The 24,698-nt window shown below is 41.7% G+C and overlaps 1 protein-coding gene across 1 annotated transcript in view; it reads left to right on the top strand.

The window, feature by feature from the left end:
- Nucleotides 1-24,698, top strand: part of LOC138638119 (probable cation-transporting ATPase 13A5) — a 611,270-nt gene that overhangs the window by 57,110 nt on the left and 529,462 nt on the right. Inside the window, exons 6-8 of the mRNA XM_069727143.1 lie at nucleotides 9,117-9,186; nucleotides 14,077-14,211; nucleotides 14,327-14,399. Coding sequence (XP_069583244.1) covers nucleotides 9,117-9,186; nucleotides 14,077-14,211; nucleotides 14,327-14,399 — 278 coding nt within the window. The remainder of the gene's footprint in view (nucleotides 1-9,116; nucleotides 9,187-14,076; nucleotides 14,212-14,326; nucleotides 14,400-24,698) is intronic.

Raw genomic sequence — 24,698 nt, 5'->3', positions numbered from 1 at the left:
ACACTGTTGCCCAATACCATTCAGTGGTTCTTTTACAGAACTATACCAGTTAGTACTTTGTATGCCAATTCCGTTAGTAATTGCACATCTACACATTCCACATACCTTTTTAGGTAACCCTGATGAAGAAGTTTGATACACTTCGAAACGCGTTGGTAGTTTCTGGCCCTAACTGAACTCCGTAGACCAGTCGCATGCGGTCGAGCGGCTGAGCAGTATCGGCCAAGTTTTTTCCTTTCCTCATGTAACCAGGGACGCAACCAGCCGAGACGTCTCTGGCTCTGAACGCATCGGCAATTTTCCTCCGCCTATCGCACAAATCCCTGGGCGGCACACGCATAGTGTTTACCCATCCAGCTCTGTACGAACCTACAGCAAACTTCTGTTTACTCGGAGCACAGCGGTGTGTATTTATATGTTATTCAACTTCTCACCTACCAGATTGGGGAATTCACTAAAAAGGTATGTGGAATGTGTAGATATGCAATTACTAACGGAATTGGCATACAAAGTATTAACTGGTATAGTTCTGTAAAAGAATCACTGAATGGTATTGGTCAACAGTGTTTAATCTGAATTACACTTGTGAATATGCACGTATATTTGGTTATCCAAACAACCAGCTTCGAGTAGATCCCTTATAGCGCGGTATTTTCTATTCATCATTATTCATTTATATATAACTGGCAGAAGGTAGCACAGTCTCTGTCTAAATACCAGCAGCTTTCTTTTCTTTTGGTTCTGAGTACATATAGCACCAGTGTGGTTTTCAATATTTTATAATCATCTAAGGTCTTTAGGGTAACCTTAAAGAACAATCAAGATAAACCACTAATTTTGGATTTAATGATGTTCAAGACCAGAAGCGGACTGTCTATAAAAATAGCTTTGTCCACTAAAACCCTACTCAGATAGGAAAGTCACAACGTGCCGTAATTAATAGTCAGGATCTTAAAGGAGCACATTGGAAATTTACAGCTTCTGTAGAGCTGTTGTAAATGTAGGGCAATCTCCCTGGATTACAAGAAACACATGCAATATACATCAGTGGCCATAAGTTTTAAAACAAACACAAATTTAGGTTTTCACAAAGTTTCCTGCTTCAGTGATTTTAAATCATTTAGTCATAGGTTTCCGTCAGAGGTAGAGGCATTTTATCTGTGATTAACACTAGGACTACCGGACTGGTGACCCCCCCACCCCAGAATTACCGAATGGAGTCATTTTGGCTTGTTTCAGTTCATTTTTAGAGTTTGTTGCTCCTGGTATTGTTGTAACTTTAATTTATAGAATGTATAGAATGCATATAGAATGTATAGAATGCAAAATAGCAAGAATATTGTCAGGTTGTCAGGTTTTAGTGCAGTTCTTCTAGCCATATGAGCAATTAGAAAACTGCAGGCCGTATTCTATATAAATTATGTAGTCCACTCAAGAGTTCACTGGTTCACTGACGGATGTCCTGTATATGTCCTGCGTATGTCAAGCATATTTGCAAAATGCTATTTATTCTAAGTCAAAGCCAACATTTATTCTTAACATACAAGTAAATGAAAACTAAAATAAATAATAACATTCAGCGGCAAAGACTTGCATAATATAGTAGGAAGTCAAAATGACTCCTTTTGGTAAGTAAAGATAAATTTTGAAAAAAGTACTCTTTATTTTCCAAAATTATTTATTGTCACAAAATCTTTTTTTGCACCCTAAATAAGTAAAAGTCACCGAGTCTCAAGTCGGAATTCAGAAAAATGTAGTCACAGAGGAGAAATTAAAATCGCGAGGAGTCAAAATGACTCCATCGGTAGTTCTAGTGTTAAATGATGATTGAGATCTACAGAGTTTCCTATCCATGGACTAAAATGTTAATGTTTTGTTCACTGAGACTTACAGTGGGGAAAAAAGTATTTAGTCATCCAGCAATTGTGCAAATTCTCCCACTTAAAAAGATGAGGGAGGCCTGTAATTGACATCATAAATAGACCACAACTATGAGAGTCAAAATGAGAAAACAAATCCAGAAAATCACCTTGTCTGATTTGGCAAGATGTGTTTTGCTAATTATGGTGGAAAATAAGTATTTGGACACCTAAAATTATGCAAGATATGTGGTTCTCACAGACCTGTAACTTCTTCTTTAAGAGGCTCCTCTGTTCTCCAATCATTACCAGTAGTAATGGCACCTGTTTGAACTTGTTATCAGTATAAAAGGCACCTGTCCACAACCTCAAACAGTCACACTTCAAACTCCACTGTAGTGAAAACCAAAGACCTGTCAAAGGACACCAGAAACAAAATAGCAATAGGCAAGCAGCTTCATGTGATGAAATCAACCGTGGGAACAATCATAAGAAAATGGAAGACATACAAGACCAGTGATAATCTACCTCGATCTGGGGCTCCATGCAAGATCTCGACCCTTGGGGTCAAAATGATCACAAGAGCAGTGAGCAAAAGTCCCAAACCACATTGGGGGACCTAGTGAATGAACTGCATAGAGCTGGGACCACTGTAACAAAGGCTACCATCAGTAATACACTACGCTGTCAGCGACTCAAATTCTGCAGTGCCAGACGTGTCTTCCTGCTTAAGCCAGTACATTTCCGGGCCCATATGAAGTTTGCTAGAGAACATTTGGAATATCCAGAAGAGTATTGGGAGAATGTCATATGGTATGATGAAACCAAAGTAGAACGGTTTGGTAGAAACAAAACTCGTCGTGTTTGGAGGAGACAGAATGCTGAGTTGCATCCAAAGAACACCATACCTACTGTGAAGCATGGGGGTGGCAACAACATGCTTTGGGGTTGTTTCTCGTCAAAGGGCAAGGACAACTGATCCATGTATATGAAAGAATGAATGGGGCCATGTATCGTAAGATTTTGAGTGCAAACCTCCTTCCATCAGCAATAGCATTGAAGATGAAACATGGATGAGTCTTTCAGCTTGATAATGATCCCAAGCACACTGCCAGGGCAACAAAGGAGTGGTTTCGAAAGAAGCATATGAAGGTCCTGGAGTGGCTTAGCCAGTCTCCAGATCTCAACCCCATAGAAAACTTTGGAGGGAGTTGAAAGTCTGTGTTGCCCAGCAACAGGCCCAAAATATCACTGCTCTAGAGGAGATCTGCATGGAGGAATGGGCCAACATACCACTAACAGTGTGTGCCAACCTTGTGAAGACTTACAGAAAACATTAGACCTCTGTTATTGCCAACAAAGGATATATAACAAAATATTGAGGTGAACGTTTGATAATGACCAAATACTTATTTTCCACCATAATTTGCAAAATAAATCTTGCCAAATCAGACAAGGTGATATTCTGGATTTGTTTTCTCATTTTGACTCTCATAGTTGTGATCTACCTACTGTATGATATAAATTACAGGCCTTTCTCATCTTTTTAAGTGGAAAAATTTGCACAATTGGTGGCTGACTAAATACTTTTTTACCTCTGTACTTATCACTTTTGTTTTATGACATGGTGCTCCATCATGCTGCAAAAAGTATTGTTCATTACCAAACTGTTCCTGGATCATGTTTAAATTTGTACTTGTAGGATGCTTAGATACTATATTTTACACATTGTACTGATCTTAGGCAAATTAATTGTTTCAGGTTGATTTAATGATGAACTTAGTAGCAAAGCCACAAAAGATGAATACAAATCATCCAAAAATCCAAGAATACAGCTGAAAAGGGGCAGTACCAGTTACCTGCCCAGGTCTCTGAACAAATGCACTACAGGATGCAGCCAACCCATGTAGCAAAGATGTCAGCAACACAGGTGCAAAATACTAAATAGACAGCCACTCACAGGCCACCAATTCATGGAGGGGGTGACTGCTTAGTATATGCTTGTACAATAGAGGCCTGTATAAGGCACTGTTCACATGCAGGTGATGCACAGTGTCTGGCTCACAGCCTATTAGTCACGCCCATACTATTCGATCAGGTGGGCTGGCCAGCACTCTCTAAATGCATCCCATGTGAACACCCCTGAACACAGGACCTAACAAGCTGCGCTTGGATGTACCCTGAAACATAAAGTGCATAAAATACATATAAATATGTGAGGTATTGGTCGATATTTTGGCCAAGATATGCAAGCTCGCACCCAACATCAAGGGTCCTCACGCTTGCGAGTCCCAACATTAAACTTAGTACCAAAGCCACAAAAGAAGACTAAAAATCCTCCAAAAATTCAAGAATACAGCTGAAAAGTGGCAGCACCACTTTTCAGCTGTATTCTTGACTTAATGATGGCATGGAAATGAAGCATGGTAGTGCTCACCTTTTCTTCTCCAGATAATCGTTCTTCCAGTTCTCTGCAGTACAAGTCCTGTACTCCCTAGACTAACATTCCAGAGGAAATGCAGGGAGTGGACTGCAAAGGACTGGGGTAAAGTTATTTTCTCTGAGGAAGCCCCCTTCTGTCTGTTTGGAACATCTGGAAGAATGCTTGTCCGGAGATGATATGGTGAGTGCTACCATATCAACAGTAAAGCATCCTGAAACCAGTCATGTGTGGAGTTACTTTTCATCCAAGATTTGGGCTCACTTACAATTTTGCCTAAGAGCAGTGTCATAAATAAAGATTGTTATATAAACACCCATCAAGGGCAACTATTCACAATGATCTAGGTTTAATTTGGTAGTGATCAATGTTTTCTCCAGCATGATGAAGCATCATGTCACAAGACAAAAGTGATAACTGACTAGCTGAGTAAAACTTCGAGATTTTGGATGTGTAGGTAGGAAACTCCCTAGATCTCAATTACATTGAGAACCTGTGGAAAATTCTTAAAAAGAGGCTGGACAAACAAAAATACAGACATTTTTTTATAAACTTCAAGCACTAAATAGGTAAGATTAGGTTGCCAAGAATCAGGATATGATCCAAAAGCTGATATCCACCATGCCAGGGCAAATTACAATAGTCTTGTAAAATAAGGGTCAACACTGTAAATACTAAATTCGATATTCTAAAAACTTTTGAAATATTTAACTTAGTACATCATTAATAATAGAAACATCTGACTAAAAAATTGAAAAACAACAAAGCATTAAACATTGTGATAACTGAAATTTGAGTGATTCTTAAAACTTTTGGATACACCTGTTGAGCATAAGAGAAGATTGACTAAGCCAGAGGTGGACAATGAGTGATATCATCTATTTGAGCATTGTACAAAGTGTTGAGTTTACATGTTAAAGGTGTTGTCTGGGAACTGGTGTTTCATGATCAAACTGCAGGAAAGGTCATTAATTGCAAATTAGAGGGTATCCAACTCATTGCACCATCAGCGGTCAGCTGATTTTTTTGTCTCAGCATCAGCAGAATGTGAATAATTTGAATGGAGCTGTTGAGCCAAGCTACGTTCACAGTGTGGCATTGTTGCCAGTCAATGATGCATCACGTGGCAACAAAGACGTTGCACCAGGCCAGCTATTCAAAAAAAGAGCCCATCGGGTAAGAGGTGTTACTCACAGCTTATTCCCAGCGGCCAGAGATTACTGACGTAACCAATGGCCCAGCCATGCAAATCAATTCCCACAATCACTTTTCATTACACTTTGACTTAGGCAGCTATGTTCAAATTGTTTACATCTTCCTGCCACCGCTGATAATTGGGAGGGGTTGGGAGTCGGATCCCCACCGATCTGTATTGATGTACAGACGCCTACATTGGTTTATGTCACATTGAGTGCTTGCATAAAGCAAATTAAAGCCTGTGGCAGGAAACTGGCAATGTAAACTGTTTACAAATTCAGAAGTTAGTCGTACTTTAGTAATGCCACCTTATGTCTGCGAACATCATCAGCCATATTAGGCCACATGAACAAACTGAGGATTATTCATGGATTTTTAAAGGGAAATCTGCACAAAAATCCTTCGAAAGTGCAGTATAATGCACATAATAATAATAATAATAATTTTTATTTATATAGCGCCAACAAATTCCGCAGCACTTTACAATTAAGCGGGGACATGTACAGACAATAAATTCAGTACAAGTTAAGACGATTTAAACAGTGACATTAGGGGTGAGGTCCCTGCTCGCAAGCTTACAATCTACAAGGAAATGGGGGGACACAATAGGTGAAAAGTGCTTGTTATTTCAGGTCTGGCAATTCTAATAAATAGGGATTTTCATATAAAGCTGCATGATCTGGTCATCAGCCCATGTATTTAAGTGCAATAGTCAAGTATCAAGTGCAGTTATGTGCATGGAGGGTGTGGAGACATGAATAGTGGGGTGCAGATTCACATGCAGATAATATTTGGAAGGAGGGAACAGGACAAAGTTAGTTTACTGAGTAGTTGATTTGGTAGGCTTGTTTGAAGAGATGGGTTTTTAAAGCGCGCTTGAATAGGTCGGGGATAGGTATCAGTCTGATCGTCTGGGGAAGTGCATTCCAGAGAGCTGGCGCAGCACGAGAGAAGTCTTGAAGATGGAGGTGCGAGGTTACATAAGTAAGGTTTTAACCAAATTCATAGTAATACTTTGATATTCGTAAATAAGAGATATCAAAGAGGCTGAGTGTGCAAAATCGACTTTGTATATCCCAAAAACCTAAATGAAATGTGACCAAGTCACATGTCTGCCTTATCTGCCTTACTTGCAAGCATTGTTCAGACATGGAACTGTAGTGCGATTGCAGACCTTCAGATGAATTCAAGTGCCTGTTTAAAGAGTAGGTTGACTACTTTCAGTTGTGTGCAGAAGGAAGTCGGGATTATTTTTTAGCCTTTGAATTAAAACAATGAATGATGTCAGCATGGTGAGAAACTTAAAATGGTGAAATGTTCTTAAAGTAATATAAGAGAACTAGCTATTGAACATGTTCTACACCCCGGGTGGCGAGCATTTATATTGATATATGGTCTCCATCCTGGTATGTGCAGCTCCATCCTGCGCCCCCATCCTGTCATGTGCTGCTCCCATCCTGCATCCCCATCCTGTCATGTGCTGCTCCCATCCTGCGCCCCCATTCTGACATGTGCTGCTCCCATCCTGCGCCCTCATTCTGACATGTGCTGCTCCCATCCTGCTCCCCCATTCTGACATGTGCTGCTCCCATCCTGCGCCCCCATTCTGACATGTGCTGCTCCCATCCTGCGCCCCATTCTGTCATGTGCTGCTCCCATCCTGCGTCCCCATCCTGTCATGTGCTGCTCCCATCCTGCGCCCCCATTCTGACATGTGCTGCTCCCATCCTGCGCCCCCGTTCTGTCATGTGCTGCCCTATTCTGTCATGTGCTGCTCCCATCCTGCGCCCCCGTTCTGTCATGTGCTGCTCCCATCCTGCGCCAACGTTCTTTAATTTGCTGCTCCCATCCATATGCCCCGTATGCTGCTCCATAAAGGTTTATGGCCCCCATAAAATGCTCCATAGTATATGCCCTGTACACTGCTCCATAAAGGTTGATGGCCCCCATAAGATGCTCCATAGTGTATGCCCCGTACGCTGTTCCATAAAGGTTTATGGCCCCCATAAGATGCTCCATGGTATATGCCCCCATACACTGCTCCATTATGGTTTATGGCCCCCATAAGATGCTCCATAGTATATGCCCTGTACACTGCTCCATTATGGTTTATGGCCCCCATAAGATGCTCCATGGTATATGCCCCCGTACACTGCTCCATTATGGTTTATGACCCCATAAAATGCTCCATTGTATATGCCCCCATACACTCCTCCATTATGATTTATGGCCCCCATAAGATGCTCCATAGTGTATGCCCCATATGCTGTTCCATAAAGGTTTATGGCCCCCATAAGATGCTCCATACTATATGCCCCCGTACACTGCTCCATTATGGTTTATGGCCCCATAAGATGCTCCATTGTATATGCCCCGTGTGCTGCAATATATATATAAAAAAAATACCATACTCACCTGTGGTCGCTGGGCGCCGAGTGCTGGGGGGCCTGAGCAGGCGGACACCGGCGCGCTGTGGGGGTCAGGTGCCGGTATCGCCACCAGCCCAGGCCCCCTAGCACTTACTATATTCACCTGGCCCCGTTCCACCGCTGCGCGCCGCCATCTTCCCAGTCCTCTGGCTGTGACTGGTCCGTCAGAGGGCGGCACCGGCGCGCATTAAGCGCGTCATTGCGCCCTCTGAACTGAATGTCACGGGCCGAGGATCGGGAAGATGGCGGCGCGCAGCGGTGGAACGGGGCCAGGTGAATATAGCTCATACTTACCCTCCTGGTGGTCCCTGCTTCTCTGTTGGAGATCACGGTGTGTGTTCAGTGTTTACGCATACCGCGATCTCCTGGGAGCATCACTCCGTGAGGCCCAGACTGCGCCGGCGCTTGCGCAGTCTATGAAGGCTTCGGACAGAGTGACACTCCCAGCATTATATTATAGATATTGAATGGCTTTGATTAAATAACCACCTTAAATGATAAGTTAATTATGTGGTTAAAGAAAGTACACTTTTGTGGATATTCAATTAGCAGGGACAATACATATGGTTATGCAAGATGGCTCAATGGTGTAACTAATTGTCAGAAACAAATTTTAGGGTTTCTATACCAAGAGACAATCTGATCTTGCTCATAAAGTTTATTCTGGCTTTTCAAAGGTTTTTCGAATTGTCTCCTTAGACTGGATTATATGGAGTGAGTGCAATCAAAATTGCAAGTCATCATAGTTGATATGTGCACTCATCTAACGTCACAATTTTCTTTTATATATTTACTTTTCAACATTTCTCATTATTCAGTATATACATAGGGCATATGTACACTAGGTTTTACTTATTTGCAGAACACGGGAATCTATACGTATAAGCAAGGAAGTAATAATGGCTTAAGCGCTAAGCATTTGAAATATAATTTCTTACCTAAGTTACAAATGTGCTAGTATAGATAAAAAAGACTTATCTGCCAGGTTTATCCAATGGCAGGCATCAAAGGGATATGGGAGGGTGTGGTAAACACGAGTGTAAAATAAAATATAATAATTGTTCGAGTTAATAATCAGCAAATAAATATTCCTAGGAAATTTCAAATCTAATAAATACATAAATGTATTGAAATGTATACATGAAAGTGTTCTCAATTGATATTTTTGCTTTTGTTATATTGTAATTATAGACAAAAATTGTGTGGACCAAATACAATTGAAGTAGAAATATCCCCAATATGGAAGCTTCTATTTAAGGAGGTAAATCAATAAAAAGCATTCTTTTCAAGTACTGTATGTCTCATTTATTAACATATCCTTATAGTCCAGTATATATAATATTGTATTCCACTTACATCACCTAATTAAAAATCTATTTTTCTAATGAAAATTTCTTGACTGATGAAAGGCTGACCTTTTTGGCTTCTTTTTAACTATCCAACTACCTTTACCCATTTATATTGTACCTTTACCCTTGACCTCCCCCAAACATTAACGACAGGCAACTATGGATGTAGAAAAATGTCCATAAAAACCTTGTCCTGAATATAAGTGAATGTGTCTTTGGAAGCCAACTAATAAATGTTTAGATCCTTCAGCTGCTTCTCTTTGTCCCCAACTGCAAAGCACTGATTCTGGGGCCTCCTGCTGAATGGTGACCCATTCAATTTACCTCTGAGACCTTGGCCCAGTGGGGTCCCTGAGTATTCTTTACCATTAACCCCTTTACCCCCAAGGGTGGTTTGCACGTTAATGACCGGGCCAATTTTTACAATTCTGACCACTGTCCCTTTATGAGGTTATAACTCTGGAACGCTTCAACGGATCCCAGTGATTCTGACATTGTTTTCTCGTGACATATTGTACTTCATGATAGTAATAAAAATTCTTTGATAGTACCTGCGTTTATTTGTGAAAAAAATGGAAATTTGGCGAAAATTATGAAAATTTCGCAATTTTCCAAATTTGAATTTTTATGCAATTAAATCACAGAGATATGTCACAGAAAATACTTAATAAGTAACATTTCCCACATGTCTACTTTACATCAGCACAATTTTGGAACCAAATTTTTTTTTTGTTAGGGAGTTATAAGGGTTAAAAGTTGACCAGCAATTTCTCATTTTTACGACACCATTTTTTTTAGGGACCACATCTCATTTGAAGTCATTTTGAGGGGTCTATATGATAGAAAATACCCAAGTGTGACACCATTCTAAAAACTGCACCTCTCATGGTGCTCAAAACCATATTCAAGAAGTTTATTAACCCTTCTGGTGCTTCACAGGAATTTTTGGAATGTTTAAATAAAAATTAACATTTAACTTTTTTTCACACAAAATTTATGTCAGCTCCAATTTGTTTTATTTTACCAAGGGTAACAGGAGAAAATGGGCCCCAAAAGTTATTGTACAATTTGTCCTGAGTACACCGATACCCCATATGTGGGGGTAAACCACTGTTTGGGCGCATGACAGAGCTCGGAATCGAAGGAGAGCCGTTTGACTTTTCAATGCAAAATTGACTGGAATCGAGATGGGACACCATGTTGCGTTTGGAGAGCCCCTGATGTGCCTAAACATTGAAACCCCCCACAAGTGACACCATTTTGGAAAGTAGACCCCCTAAGGAAGTTATCTAGAGGTGTGGTGAGCACTTTGACCCACCAAGTGCTTCACAGAAGTTAATAATGCAGAACCGTAAAAATAAAAAATCATATTTTTTCACAAAAATTATCTTTTCGCCCCCAATTTTTTATTTTCCCAAGGGTTAGAGAAGAAATTGGACCCCAAAAGTTGTTGTACAATTTGTCCTGAGTACGCTGATACCCCATATGTGGAGGTAAACCACTGTTTTGGCGCATGGGAGAGCTCGGAAGGGAAGGAGCGCCGTTTGACTTTTCAATGCAAAATTGACATGAATTGAGATGGGACGCCATGTTGCGTTTGGAGAGCCCCTGATGTGCCTAAACATTGAAACCCCCCACAAGTGACACCATTTTGGAAAGTAGACCCCCTAAGGAACTTATCTAGAGGTGTGGTGAGCACTTTGACCCACCAAGTGCTTCACAGAAGTTTATAATGCAGAACCGTAAAAATAAAAAATCATATTTTTTCACAAAAATTATCTTTTCGCCCCCAATGTTTTATTTTCCCAAGGGTAAGAGAAGAAATTGGACCACAAAAGTTGTTGAACAATTTGTCCTGAGTACGCTGATACCCCATATGTGGGGGTAAACCACTGTTTGGGCGCATGGGAGAGCTTGGAAGGGAAGGAGCGCCGTTTGACTTTTCAATGCAAAATTGACAGGAATTGAAATGGGACGCCATGTTGCGTTTAGAGAGCCACTGATGTGCCTAAACATTGAAACCCCCCACAAGTGACACCATTTTGGAAAGTAGACCTCCTAAGGAACTTATCTAGATGTGTTTTGAGCGCTTTGACCCACCAAGGGCTTCACAGAAGTTTATAATGCAGAGCTGTAAAAAATAAAACAAACATTTTTTCCCACAAAAATTATTTTTTTAGCCCCCAGTTTTGTATTTTCCCGAGGGTGAGAGGAGAAATTGGATCCCAAATTTTGTTGCCCAATTTGTCCTGAGTGTGATTATACACAATATGTGGGGGGAACCACTGTTTGGGCACATGGGAGGGCTCAGAAGGGAAGGAGCGCCATTTGGAATGCAGACTTAGATTGAATGGTCTGCAGGTGTCACATTGCGTTTGCAGAGCCCCCAATGTACCTAAACAGTAGAAACCCCCCACAAGTGACACCATTTTGGAAACTAGACACCCTAAGGAACTCATCTAGATGTGTTGTTAGAGCTTTGGACCCCCAAGTGTTTCACTACAGTTTGTAACGCAGAGCCATGAAAATAAAAAAAAAAAACTTTCCCCAAAAAATTATTTTTTAGCCCCCAGTTTTGTATTTTCCCGAGGGTAAGAGGAGAAATTCGACCCCAAAAGTTGTTGTCATGTTTGGAGAGCCCTGATGTGCCTAAACAGTGGAAACCCCCCAATTATAACTGAAACCCTAATCCAAACACACCCCTAACCCTAATTCCAACAGTAACCCTAACCACACCTCTAACCCTGACACACCCCTAACCCTAATCCCAACCCTATTCCCAACTGTAAATGTAATCTAAACCCTAACCCTAACTTTAGCCCCATCCCTAACTGTAGCCCCAACCCTAACCCTAGCCCTAGCCCTAACCCTAGCCGTAACCCTAGCCCTAACCCTAACCCTAGCCCTAACCCTAACCCTAGCCCTAACCCTAGCCCTAATGGGAAAATGGAAATAAATACATTTTTTTAATTTTTCCCTAACTAAGGGGGTGATGAAGGGGAGTTTAATTTACTTTTATAGCGAGTTTTTTAGCGGATTTTTATGATTGGCAGCCGTCACACACTGAAAGACGCTTTTTATTGCAAAAAATATTTTTTGCGTTACCACATTTTGAGAGCTATAATTTTTCCATATTTTGGTCGACAGAGTCATGTGAGGTCTTGTTTTTTGCGGGACTAGTTGACGTTTTTATTGGTAACATTTTTGGGCACGTGACATTTTTTGATCGCTTTTTATTCCGATTTTTGTGAGGAAGAATGACCAAAAACCAGCTATTCATGAAGTTCTTTTGGGGGAGGCGTTTATACCGTTCCGCATTTGGTAAAATTGATAAAGCAGTTTTATTCTTCGGGTCAGTACGATTACAGCAACACCTCATTTATATCAGTTTTTTATGTTTTGGCGCTTTTATACGATAAAAACTATTTTATAGAAAAAATAATTATTTTGGCATCGCTTTATTCTCAGGACTATAACTTTTTTATTTTTTTGCTGATGATGCTGCATGGCAGCTCGTTTTTTGCAGGACAAGATGTCGTTTTCAGTGGTACCATGGTTATTTATATCTGTCTTTTTGATCGCGTGTTATTCCACTTTTTGTTCGGCGGTATGATAATAAAGCGTTGTTTTTTGCCTCGTTTTTTTTTTCTTACGGTGTTTACTGAAGGGGTTAACTAGTGGGCGAGTTTTATAGGTTGGGTCGTTACGGACGCGGCGATACTAAATATGTGTACTTTTATTGTTTTTTTTTAATTTAGATGAAGAAATGTATTTATGGGAATAATATTTTTTTTTCCATTATTTAGGAATATTTTTAAAAAATTTTTTTTGCACATTTGGAATTTTTTTTTAAACTTTTTTATTTTGTCCCGGGGGGGGCATCACAGATCAATGATCTGACAGTTTGCATAGCACTCTGTCAGATCACTGATCTGACTTACAGTGCTGCAGGCTTCACAGTGCCTGCTCTGAGCAGGCTCTGTGAAGCCACCTCCCTCCCTGCAGGACCCGGATCCGCGGCCATCTTGGATCCGGGCCTGGAGCAAGCAGGGAGGGAGGTAAGACCCTCGCAGCAACGCGATCACATCGCGTTTCTGCGGGGGGCTCAGGGAAGCCCGCAGGGAGCTCCCTCCTTGCGGGAAGGTTCCCTATACCGCCGGCACATCGCGATCATCTTTGATCGCGGTGTGCCAGAGGTTAATGTGCTGGGTGCGGTACGTGACCGCTCCTGGCATATAGTGCCGGATGTCAGCTGCGATAGGCAGCTGACTCCCGGCCGCGATCGGCGGCGCTCCCCCCGTGAGCGCTGCCGATCGCATATGACGTACTATCCCGTCGGTGGTCATAGGGGCCCACCCCACCTCGACGGGATAGTACGTCTAATGTCTGAAAGGGGTTAAACAGAGGAGGAGAGATGGATCTCCCAAACGAGTCCCCTTCCTATTTTCACCGTCCCACCACTTGGTTTTCCAAAGATCTGATCCAGCCAGCTGCCATAACATACCTCTTGAAACGGAGTAGCCACATTACACTCACATCAAGGCCGAAAAACCACAAATGAATTGCTGAAACTCACATTGAAGGGAAAGAAGTGGTATGCTGCCCCACCAATGGACTGCCCCACACAGTCCTGGGATCCCTATATATCACAGTTTCTTCCACAAAACAGGTATGACCATGCGTATACCACTCCCCATATCTACCCCCCACCCCCAATAACCCTGCCCCCTAACCTCATGACAAACGCCGTCCTAGCATTTTATAAAATAACCTTATTATTTTCTATTTCTTTCTTTTTACAGATTTTAAACCCATTTTACTGTTTTGAAATTTACTCACTGAGTACATGGTTTGCCACGGGTTATATTGAATATTCAATGGCTATTTTACTACTGACTATTTTTTCTGTTCTTGCAACAATTTATATGTTGAGAATGGTAAGTGTTTTTTGTATTACTTTCTTTTTATAAAATGTAGTAAGATATACGGAAGCAATGAACTATAAAATGTTAATTATGTTCTTGTTTTTTACTTTATTCTTGTTTGTTTCAGCAATCTGTTAAACTACATCGTATGGTGGAATCCCACAACAATGTTATGGTTTCTATGCTTCAAAAAAATGGAGGTAGGTGTTATTTCTCTCTTTTATGTCTTTTACATTCCTAAATTAATAGAAAAGCATGTCTCAAGAATGAACCCACCAATATTGTCAAGAACAGCTGACAGTATAATGTGTATGTGGCCTCCAGACTCTTCCCTGGACAGATGATGTTGGGGGAGAGAATGATCTGACTTGCTGAACATCAGCGATTGATCCTTTTGTTCCTCGTAAAAAAAAGCCACTGCCTGAAGACTCTGATAGTGGCTCACTCATAGAGAAAACAGGGGCTATTTGCCAAGGCGAGCATTCTTGTGTATTAAGGAATGGAGGAAGATGGCTGGAAGCTGAATGATTGTTCACATAATATTGACTCATTCCCTTAATGACCCTGTGTTTTTGTTTTATTCTCCACTTCTCCCAAGAGCCATATTTTGTTTTGTTTTCTGTCAATATAAACATAAGAAGGCTTGTTTTTGTGGAATGGCCTTGTTCATTTTACCACTCAATATTCCAGAGAACTGTAAAAAATGTCCAAGTGCTGTGAAATTGCAAAAAAATCTGTAAATGCTTTTTAGGTTTTGTTTTTGCAATTTTCACTTGTTTTAACCCCTTCAACCCGAAACTAGTTTACACCTTCCTGACTAGGCCAATTTTTACAATTCTGACCAATGTAAATTTATGAGGTCATAACTCTGGATTGCTTCAATGGATTCCACTGATTCTGAGTTTGATTTCTCATGATATATTGTACTTCATGATCGTAGTAAAACTTATTTAATATAACTTGTGTTTATTTGTGTAAAAAACTGAAATTTGGCAAAAGATTAGAAAATTCTGCAAATTTCAAACTTTTAATTTTGATGCCCTTAAATTAGAGAGGCATATTACACAAAATAGTTGATAAATAACATTTCTCACATATCTACTTTGCATCAGCACAATTTTTGAAACAATTTTTTTTGTTAGGACGTTATAAAGGTTAAAAGTTGACCAGTGATTTTTCATATTTACAAGAAAATTTGCAGAACCATTTTTTAGGGACCACCTCACATTTGAAGTGACTTTGAGGGGCCTAAATGACAGAAAATACCCGAAATTGACGCCATTCTAAAAAATGCACCCCTCAATGTACTCAAAACCACATTCATGAAGTTTATTGACTCTTCAGCTGCTTCAAAGGATTTTTTGGAATGTGGAAGGAAAAAAATAAACATTTAATTTTCTTTCACAAAAAATTTCCTTTAACCCCTTAATCCCATATGACGTACTATCCCGTCCAGGTGACCTGGGACTTAATTCCCATGGACGGGATAGTACGTCATATGCGATCGGCCGCGCTCACGGGGGGAGCGCGGCCGATCGCGGCCGGGTGTCAGCTGCCTATCGCAGCTGACATCCGGCACTATGTGCCAGGAGCGGTCACGGACCGCTCCCGGCACATTAACCCCCGGCACACCGCGATCAAAGATGATCGCGGTGTGCCGGCGGTGCAGGGAAGCATCGCGCAGGGAGGGGGCTCCCTGCGGGCTTCCCTGAGACGATCGGTACACGGTGATGTGCTCACCGTGTACCGAGCGTCTTCTCCCTGCAGTCCCCGGATCCAAAATGGCCGCCGGGCTGCATCCGGGTCCTGCAGGGAGCACTTCCGGGTCAGGATCAGGCTGCAGCTGCAGCTCTAATCCTGCCCGGCTGTATGTCAGATCACCGATCTGATAGAGTGCTGTGCACACTGTCAGATCGGTGATCTGTGATGTCCCCCCCTGGGACAAAGTGAAAAAGTAAAAAAAAAAATTTCCACACTTGTAAAAAAAAAAAAAAAAAAAAATTCCTAAATAAAGCAGAAAAAAAAAAATATTATTCCCATAAATACATTTCTTTACATAAAAAAAAAACAAAAAAACAATAAAAGTACACATATTTAGTATCGCCGCGTCCGTAACGACCCGACCTATAAAACTGGCCCACTAGTTAACCCCTTCAGTGAACACCGTAAGAAAAAAAAAAAAAAAACGAGCCAAAAAACAACGCTTTATTATCATAACGCTGAACAAAGAGTGGAATAACACGCGATCAAAAAGACGGATATAAATAACCATGTTACCTCTGAAAACGTCATCTTGTCCCGCAAAAAACGAGCCGCCATATAGCATCATAACCAAAAAAATAAAAAAGTTATAGTCCTCTGAATAAAGCGATGCCAAAATAATTATTTTTTCTATAAAATAGCTTTTATCGTATAAAAGCGCCAAAACATAAAAAAAATGATATAAATGAGGTGTCGCTGTAATCGTACTGACCCGAAGAATAAAACTGCTTCATCAATTTTACCAAACGCGGAACGGTATAAACGCCTCCCCCAAAAGAAATTCATGAATAGCTGGTTTTTGGTCATTCTGCCTCACAAAAAAATCGGAATAAAAAGCGATCAAAAACTGTCACGTGTCCGAAAATGTAACCGATAAAAACGTCAACTCGTCCCGCAAAAAACAAGACCTCACATGACTCTGTGGACCAAAATATGGAAAAATTATAGGTCTCAAAATGTGGAGACGCAAAAACTTTTTTGCTATAAAAAGCGTCTTTTAGTGTGTGACGGCTGCCAATCATAAAAATCCGCTAAAAAACTCGCTATAAAAGTAAATCAAACCCCCCTTCATCACCCCCTTAGTTAGGCTAGGTTCACATTGCGTTAATGGGTTAACGCTAACGGACAGCGTTGCACGGCGAAAATGTCACAATTAACGCCGTGCAACGGGTCCGTTAGCACAACCATTGACAGCAATGTGATTTTCAGGTGTAGCGCATCGCTAGAGCGTGCCATTTTCGGCTCGCGCTAGCAAGGTGCCATTCTTTTGTGGCGCGCCTCAGACGCTGCTTGCAGCGTCCGCGGCGCGCCCGAGGTCCGATCCCCGATCTTCCAGAGCGGGGACGTTAACGCGACCACTAAACACGACACCTAAAAAGACATTGTGTTAGCGCAATCCGCTAGTGCTAAACGGATTTCCCTAACGCAATGTGAACCTAGCCTTAGGGAAAAATAATAAAATTAAAAAAAATGTATTTATTTCCATTTTCCGGTTAGGGTTAGGGTTAGGGTTAGGGTTAGGGCTAGGGTTGGGGCTAGGGTTAGGGTTTGGATTACATTTACGGTTGGGATTAGGGTTGGGATTAGAATTAGGGGTGTGTCTGGGTTAGGTGTGTGGTTAGGGTTACAGTTGGGATTAGGGTTAGTGGTGCGTTTGGATTAGGGTTTCATTTATAATTGGGGGGTTTCCACTGTTTAGACACATCAGGGGCTCTCCAAACGCGACATGGCGTCCGATCTCAATTCCAGCCAATTCTGCATTGAAAAAGTAAAACAGTGCTCCTTCACTTCCGAGCTCTCCCGTGCGCCCAAACAGGGGTTTACCCCAACATATGGGGTATCAGCGTACTCGAGACAAATTGGACAACAACTTTTTGGGTCCAAGTTCTCTTGTTATCCTTGGGAAAATAAAAATTTGGGGGGCTAAAAATCATTTTTGTGGGAAAAAAAAGGATTTTTATTTTCACGGCTCTGCGTTGTAAACTGTAGTGAAACACTTGGGGGTTCAAAGTTTTCACAACACATCTAGATAAGTTCCATGGGAGGTCTAGTTTCCAATATGGGGTCACTTGTGGGTGGTTTCTACTGTTTGGGTACATCAGGGGCTCTGCAAATGCAACGTGACGCCTGCAGACCAATCCATCTAAGTCTGCATTCCAAATGGCGCTCCTTCCCTTCCGAGCTCTGCCATGAGCCCAAACAGTGGTTCCCCCCCACATATGGGGTATCAGCGTACTCAGGACAAATTGAACAACAACTTTTGGGGTCCAATTTATTCTGTTACCCTTGTAAAAATACAAAGCTGGGGGCTAAAAAATCATTTTTGTGAAAAAAAAAAGAATTTTTATTTTCACGGGTCTGCGTTATAAACTGTAGTGAAACACTTAGGGGTTCAAAGTTCTCACAACACATCTAGATAAGTTCCATGGGAGGTCTAGTTTCTAATATGGGGTCACTTGTGGGGGGTTTGTACTGTTTGGGTACATCAGGGGCTCTGCAAATGCAACGTGACTCCTGCAGACCAATCCATCTAAGTCTGCATTCCAAATGGCGCTCCTTCCCTTCCGAGCTCTGCCATGCGCCCAAACAGTGGTTCCCCCCCACATATGGGGTATCAGCGTACTCAGGACAAATTGGACAACAACTTTTGGGGTCCAATTTATTATGTTACCCTTGTGAAAATACAAAACTGGGGGCTAAAAAATTTTTGCGAAAAAAAAATAAATTTATTTTAACGGCTCTGCGTTATAAACTGTAGTGAAACACTTGGGGGTTCAAAGCTCTCAAAACACATCTAGATAAGTTCCTTAGAGGGTCTAGTTTCCAAAATGGTGTCACTTGTGGGGGTTTTTAATGTTTAGGCACATCAGGGGCTCTCCAAACCAACATGGCGTCCCATCTTAATTCCAGTCAATTTTGCATTGAAAAGTCAAATGGCGCTCCTTCCCTTCCGAGCTCTGCTATGCACCCAAAAAGTGGTTTACCCCCACATAGGGGGGATCATCGCACTCAGGACAAATTGCACAACAACTTTTGTGGTCTAATTTCTTCTCTTACCCTTGGGAAAATAAAAAATTGGGGGCGAAAAGATCATTTTTGTGAAAAAATAAGATTTTTTATTTTTACGGCTCTGCATTATAAACTTCTGTGAAGCACTTGTTGGGTCAAAGTGCTCACCACACATCTAGATAAGTTCCTTAAGGGGTCTACTTTTCAAAATGGTGTCACTTGTGAGGGGTTCCAATGTTTAGGCACATCAGGGGCTCTCCAAACGCAACATGGCGTCCCATCTCAATTCCAGTCAATTTTGCATTGAAAAGTCAAATGGCGCTCCTTTCCTTCCGAGCTCTGCCATGCGCCCAAACAGTGGTTTACCCCCACATATGGGGTATCGTCGCACTCAGGACAAATTGCACAACAACTTTTGTGGTCTAATTTCTTCTCTTACCCTTGGGAAAATAAAAAATTGGTGGCGAAAAGATTATTTTTGTGAAAAAATATGATTTTTTATTTTTACGGCTCTGCATTATAAACTTCTGTGAAGCACTTGTTGGGTCAAAGTGCTCACCACACCTCTAGATAAGTTCCTTAAGGGGTCTACTTTCCAAAATGGTGTCACTTGTGGGGATTTCAATGTTTAGGCACATCAGGGGCTCTCCAAACGCAACATGGCATCCCATCTCAATTCCAGTCAATTTTGCATTGAAAAGTAAAATGGCGCTCCTTCCCTTCCGAGCTCTGCCATACGCCCAAACAATGGTTTACACCCATATACGGGGTATCAGCGTACTCAGGACAAATTGGCCAACAATTTTTGAGGTTCAATTTCTTCTCTTACTCTTGGGAAAATAAAAAATTGGGGGCGAAAAGATCATTTTTGTGAAAAAATATGATTTTTTATTTTTACGGCTCTGCATTATAAACTTCTGTGAAGCAATTGGTGGGTCAAAGTGGTCACCACACATCTAGATAAGTTCCTTAGGGTGTCTACTTTCCAAAATGGTGTCACTTGTGGGGGGTTTCAATGTTTAGGCACATCAGTGGCTCTCCAAACGCAACATGGTGTCCCATCTCAATTCCTGTCAATTTTGCATTTAAAAGTCAAATGGCGCTCCTTCCCTTCCGAGCTCTGCCATGCGCCCAAACAGTGGTTTACCCCCACATATGGGGTATCAGCGTACTCAGTACAGATTGTACAACAATGTTTGGCATCCATTTTATCCTGTTACCCTTGGTAAAATAAAACAAATTGGAGCTGAAATAAATTTTGTGTGAAAAAAAGTTAAATATTCATTTTTATTTAAACATTCCAAAAATTCCTGTGAAACCCCTGAAGGGTTAATAAACTTCTTGAATGTGGTTTTGAGCACCTTGAGGGGTGCAGTTTTTAGAATGGTGTCACACTTGGGTATTTTCTATCATATAGACCCCTCAAAATGACATCAAATGAGATGTGGTCCCTAAAAAAAAATGGTGTTGTAAAAATGAGAAATTGCTGGTCAACTTTGAACCCTTATAACTCCCTAACAAAAAAAAATTTTGGTTCCAAAATTGTGCTGATGTAAAGGAGACATGTGGGAAATGTTACTTATTAAGTATTTTGCGTGACATATCTCTGTGATTTAAGGGCATAAAAATTTAAAGTTGGAAAATTGCGAAATTTTCAAAATTTTCGCCAAATTTCCGTTTTTTTCACAAATAAACGCAAGTTATATCGAATAAATGTTACTACTAAAATGAAGTACAATATGTCACGAGAAAACAGTGTCAGAATCGCCAAGATCCGTTGAAGCGTTCCAGAGTTATAACCTCATAAAGGGACAGTGGTCAGAATTGTAAAAATTGGCCCGGTCATTAACGTGCAAACCACCCTCGGGGCTTAAGGGGTTAAATCTATTTTTTTTACTTTCTCAAGGCTAGCAGGAGAAAATGGACCATAAAATTTGTTGTGCAATTTCTCCTTAGCATGCTGATACCCCATATGTGGAAGAAATCTACTGTTTGGGCATAGGGCACAGCTCGGAAGGAGAAGGAGTGCCATTTCACTTTTTGAATGTAAAATTTGCTGGCATACCGTAATTAGCGGACGCCATGTCATGTTTGCAGAGCCCCTGATGTGCCTAAACAGTGAAAACCCCCGAAAATTAACACCATTTTAGAAACTAGACCCCTTAGGAAACTTATCTATATGTGTATTGAGCACCTTGATCAAACAGGCACTTCACAGAAGTTTATAAAGTTAAGCTGTTAAAATAAAGAAATCACATTTTTCCCCCAAAATCTTTTTAGTTCCAAATTTTGCATTTTCACAAGGGAAACAGGAGCAAACGGACCCCAAAATTTGTTTTTCAATTCATCCCGAGATCACCGATACCCCATATGTGATTGAAAACTACTTTTGAGGCACAGTGCAAAGCTCAGTGTACATTTTTATGCACTGGTTTGAGGGTGCCATGTCATATTGGCATAGCCCCTAAGGTGCTAGAACGGCAGAACCCCACATAAGTGACCCCATTTTACAAACTAAGCCTCTCAATAAATTCATGTAGGGGTGCAGTGATTATCTTGACACCACAGGTGTGTTACAGAATTTTATACCATTGGGCATTGAAGACAAAATAATTTACATTTTTACCATCAAAAATTGTGTGTTAGCCACAAATTTTACATTTTCATACTGGGGAAATGGTAAAAATGAACCAAAATGTGTCCACAATTTCTGCTGAATGTAGAACTACCCCATTTGTGGCTGTACAGTACTGCTTAGCCATATGGAGAGACTCTGAAGGGAAAGAGCAATATTTGCCTCCTCGAGCGCAGATTTTCCTAGAATGGTTTGCGAACTCTATATACAGAGCGCAGAATCCCCCCTCAAGTGACCCCATTTTGGAAATTATACCCTATGGGAATTTATCTCCAGGTGTAGCGACGATTTCGACTCAATGGGTCTTTTCAAGAAACAAGCAGTAGTTGATGTTGCTGCCTGAAAATTGCAAGCTGCCGCTGTTGTGACCAGCACGATGTAGTGATCAGTACGTTGCAGTCACCAGTATGTTATGCCCAACCTGTGCTTCTGGAGATATGCACCAGTAAATTAGGTGGGCTCTCATCACTACAGAAATACCAAACATGTGGGCATGTGGTTTAGACACACTGGAGCTAAGAAGGGAGGGGGGATTTGAGAGCGCAGAATTTGCTGAATTTCTTTTGGAGGATGAGGGCCATTTTGCTTTTCCAGAGCCTTTTTACTACCAGTAACTTGGATGCCCCCTATATTTCCATTAACAGATTACAGACTTGAGTGGGGACTTGCTTTTTTGTGGATTGAGTTCAAACTTTTTTTCGAAATATTTTACTTAACATCTGGGATCGTATTTATCAGGCATGCTACAGTGAGCACTTTGTGGTTTCAATCTAAATCTCTGAGTGACGTTGTTAGATGTCAAGTTTCTGCCGCTGCACAGGGGGAATCTCGAACCATATCCTCTGCGGTTTCCCATTCTTCCCTAGCCACAGAGGAGCCTGCTCAGCAGAGACATTGCTCCCAGCGTCTTGCTCAAGCTGATGCTGAGCGTCTAGTTACTGCTGCCCTCCCAGGTTCAGCTATTGTAACCAGCAGTAATCAGTAGTGAGTTGATGCTCCAGGGACTAAGTCCTGCTTTTGGACAACTGAGCATGCCCATGGGATGACCTCTCATTGGAGGTCGGGGGTCTCATGTTCAGTTCCTGAAGCAGCGCTGATTGGACCACTGGGAAGGTCCCAGAAGGACGCAGCTATAAAAGGTTTGCATGGCCATTCGTCCATGCGCTATTCTGAAACCAAAATCGTATATGCAATCTGATGAAAACTCCTAATTGAACCCCTTCCCTAGTGTTGTTGACTGAGTGTGGGTGATTGGAGCCAACCAGTGCCAGATTGTGCCATCCAGCACTAGGCACGAGAGTACAGCGTCTATTGCAGAGCCCATCAGAGTGGCGCCATGTGCAATTAGTGTGCTTTCCTGATCCAAAGTTAGGGTGGTTAGTGGCATCCACCAGACTAATGCTGTACACAATTAGGCTGGTTTCACACTTGCATTTTGATCTGCAGCGTTTTAACCCCTTTCTGACATTAGACGTACTATCCCGTCGAGGTGGGGTGGGCCCCTATGACCACCGACGGAATAGTACGTCATATGCGATCGGCAGCGCTCACGGGGGAGCGCCGCCGATCGCGGCAGGGTGTCAGCTGTTTATCACAGCTGACATCCGGGACTATGTGCCAGGAGCGGTCACGGACCGCCCTCGGCACATTAACCCCTGGCACACCGCGATCAAAGATGATCGCGATGTGCCGGCGGTATAGGAAGCTTCCCGCAGGGAGGGGGCTCCCTGCGGGCTTCCCTGAGCCCCCCGCAGAAACGCGATGTGATCGCGTTGCTGCGAGGGTCTTACCTCCCTCCCTGCCTGCTCCAGCCTCAGATCCAAGATGGAAGCGGATCCGGATCCTGCAGGGAGGGAGGTGGCTTCACAGAGCCTGCTCAGAGCAGGCACTATGAAGCCTGCAGTGCTGTAAAGTCAGATCAGTGATCTGACAGAGTGCTATGCAAACTGTCAGATCATTGATCTGTGATGTCCCCCCCTGGGACAATATAAGAAAGTTAAAAAAAAAAATTCCAAATGTGCAAAAAAAATATAAAAAAAATATTCCTATATAATGAAAAAAAAATAAAATATTATCCCCATAAATACATTTCTTCATCTAAATTAAAAAAAAAACATTAAAAGTACACATATTTAGTATCGCTACGTCCGTAGCGACCCAACCCATAAAACTGGCCCACTAGTTAACCCCTTCAGTAAACACCGTAAGAAAAAAAAAAAAACGAGGCAAAAAACAACGCTTTATCATACCGCCGAACAAAAAGTGGAATAACACGCGATCAAAAAGACAGATATAAATAACCATGGTACCGCTGAAAACATCATCTTGTCCCACAAAAAACGAGCCGCCATACAGCATCATCAGCAAAAAAATAAAAAAGTTATAGTCCTGAGAATAAAACGATGCAAAAATAATTATTTTTTCTGTAAAATAGTTTTTATTGTATAAAAGCGCCAAAACATAAAAAAATGATATAAATAAGGTGAGGCTGCAATCGTACTGACCCGAAGAATAAAACTGCTTTATCAATTTTACCAAACGCGGAACAGTATAAACGCCTCCCCCAAAAGAAATTCATGAATAGCTGGTTTTTGGTCATTCTTCCTCACAAAAATCGGGGTTAGGGCTAGGGTTAGGGTTAGGGCTAGGGTAAGGGTTAGGGCTAGGGTTAGGGTTAAGGTTGGGGCTACAGTTAGGGTTGGGGCTAAAGTTAGGGTTAGGGTTTAGATTACATTTACAGTTGGGAATAGGGTTGGGATTAGGGTTAGGGGTGTGTCAGGGTTAGAGGTGTTCTTAGGGTTACTGTTGGAATTAGGGTTAGGGGTGTGTTTGGATTAGGGTTTCAGTTATAATTGGGGGGTTTCCACTGTTTAGGCACATCAGGGGCTCTCCAAACACAACATGGCGTCCGATCTCAATTCCAGCCAATTCTGCGTTGAAAAAGTAAAACAGTGCTCCTTCCCTTCCGAGCTCTCCCGTGTGCCCAAACAGGGGTTTACCCCAACATATGGGGTATCAGCGTACTGAGGACATATAGGACAACTTTTGGGGTCCAATTTCTCCTGTTACCTTTGGGAAAATACAAAACTGGGGG

The sequence above is a fragment of the Ranitomeya imitator genome, chromosome 5, assembly GCF_032444005.1.
Source record: "Ranitomeya imitator isolate aRanImi1 chromosome 5, aRanImi1.pri, whole genome shotgun sequence".
NCBI classification, from domain to species: Eukaryota; Metazoa; Chordata; class Amphibia; order Anura; family Dendrobatidae; genus Ranitomeya; species Ranitomeya imitator.
Note: the sequence above shows the minus strand (reverse complement) of the source record. Positions and strands in the feature narration are given on the sequence as shown.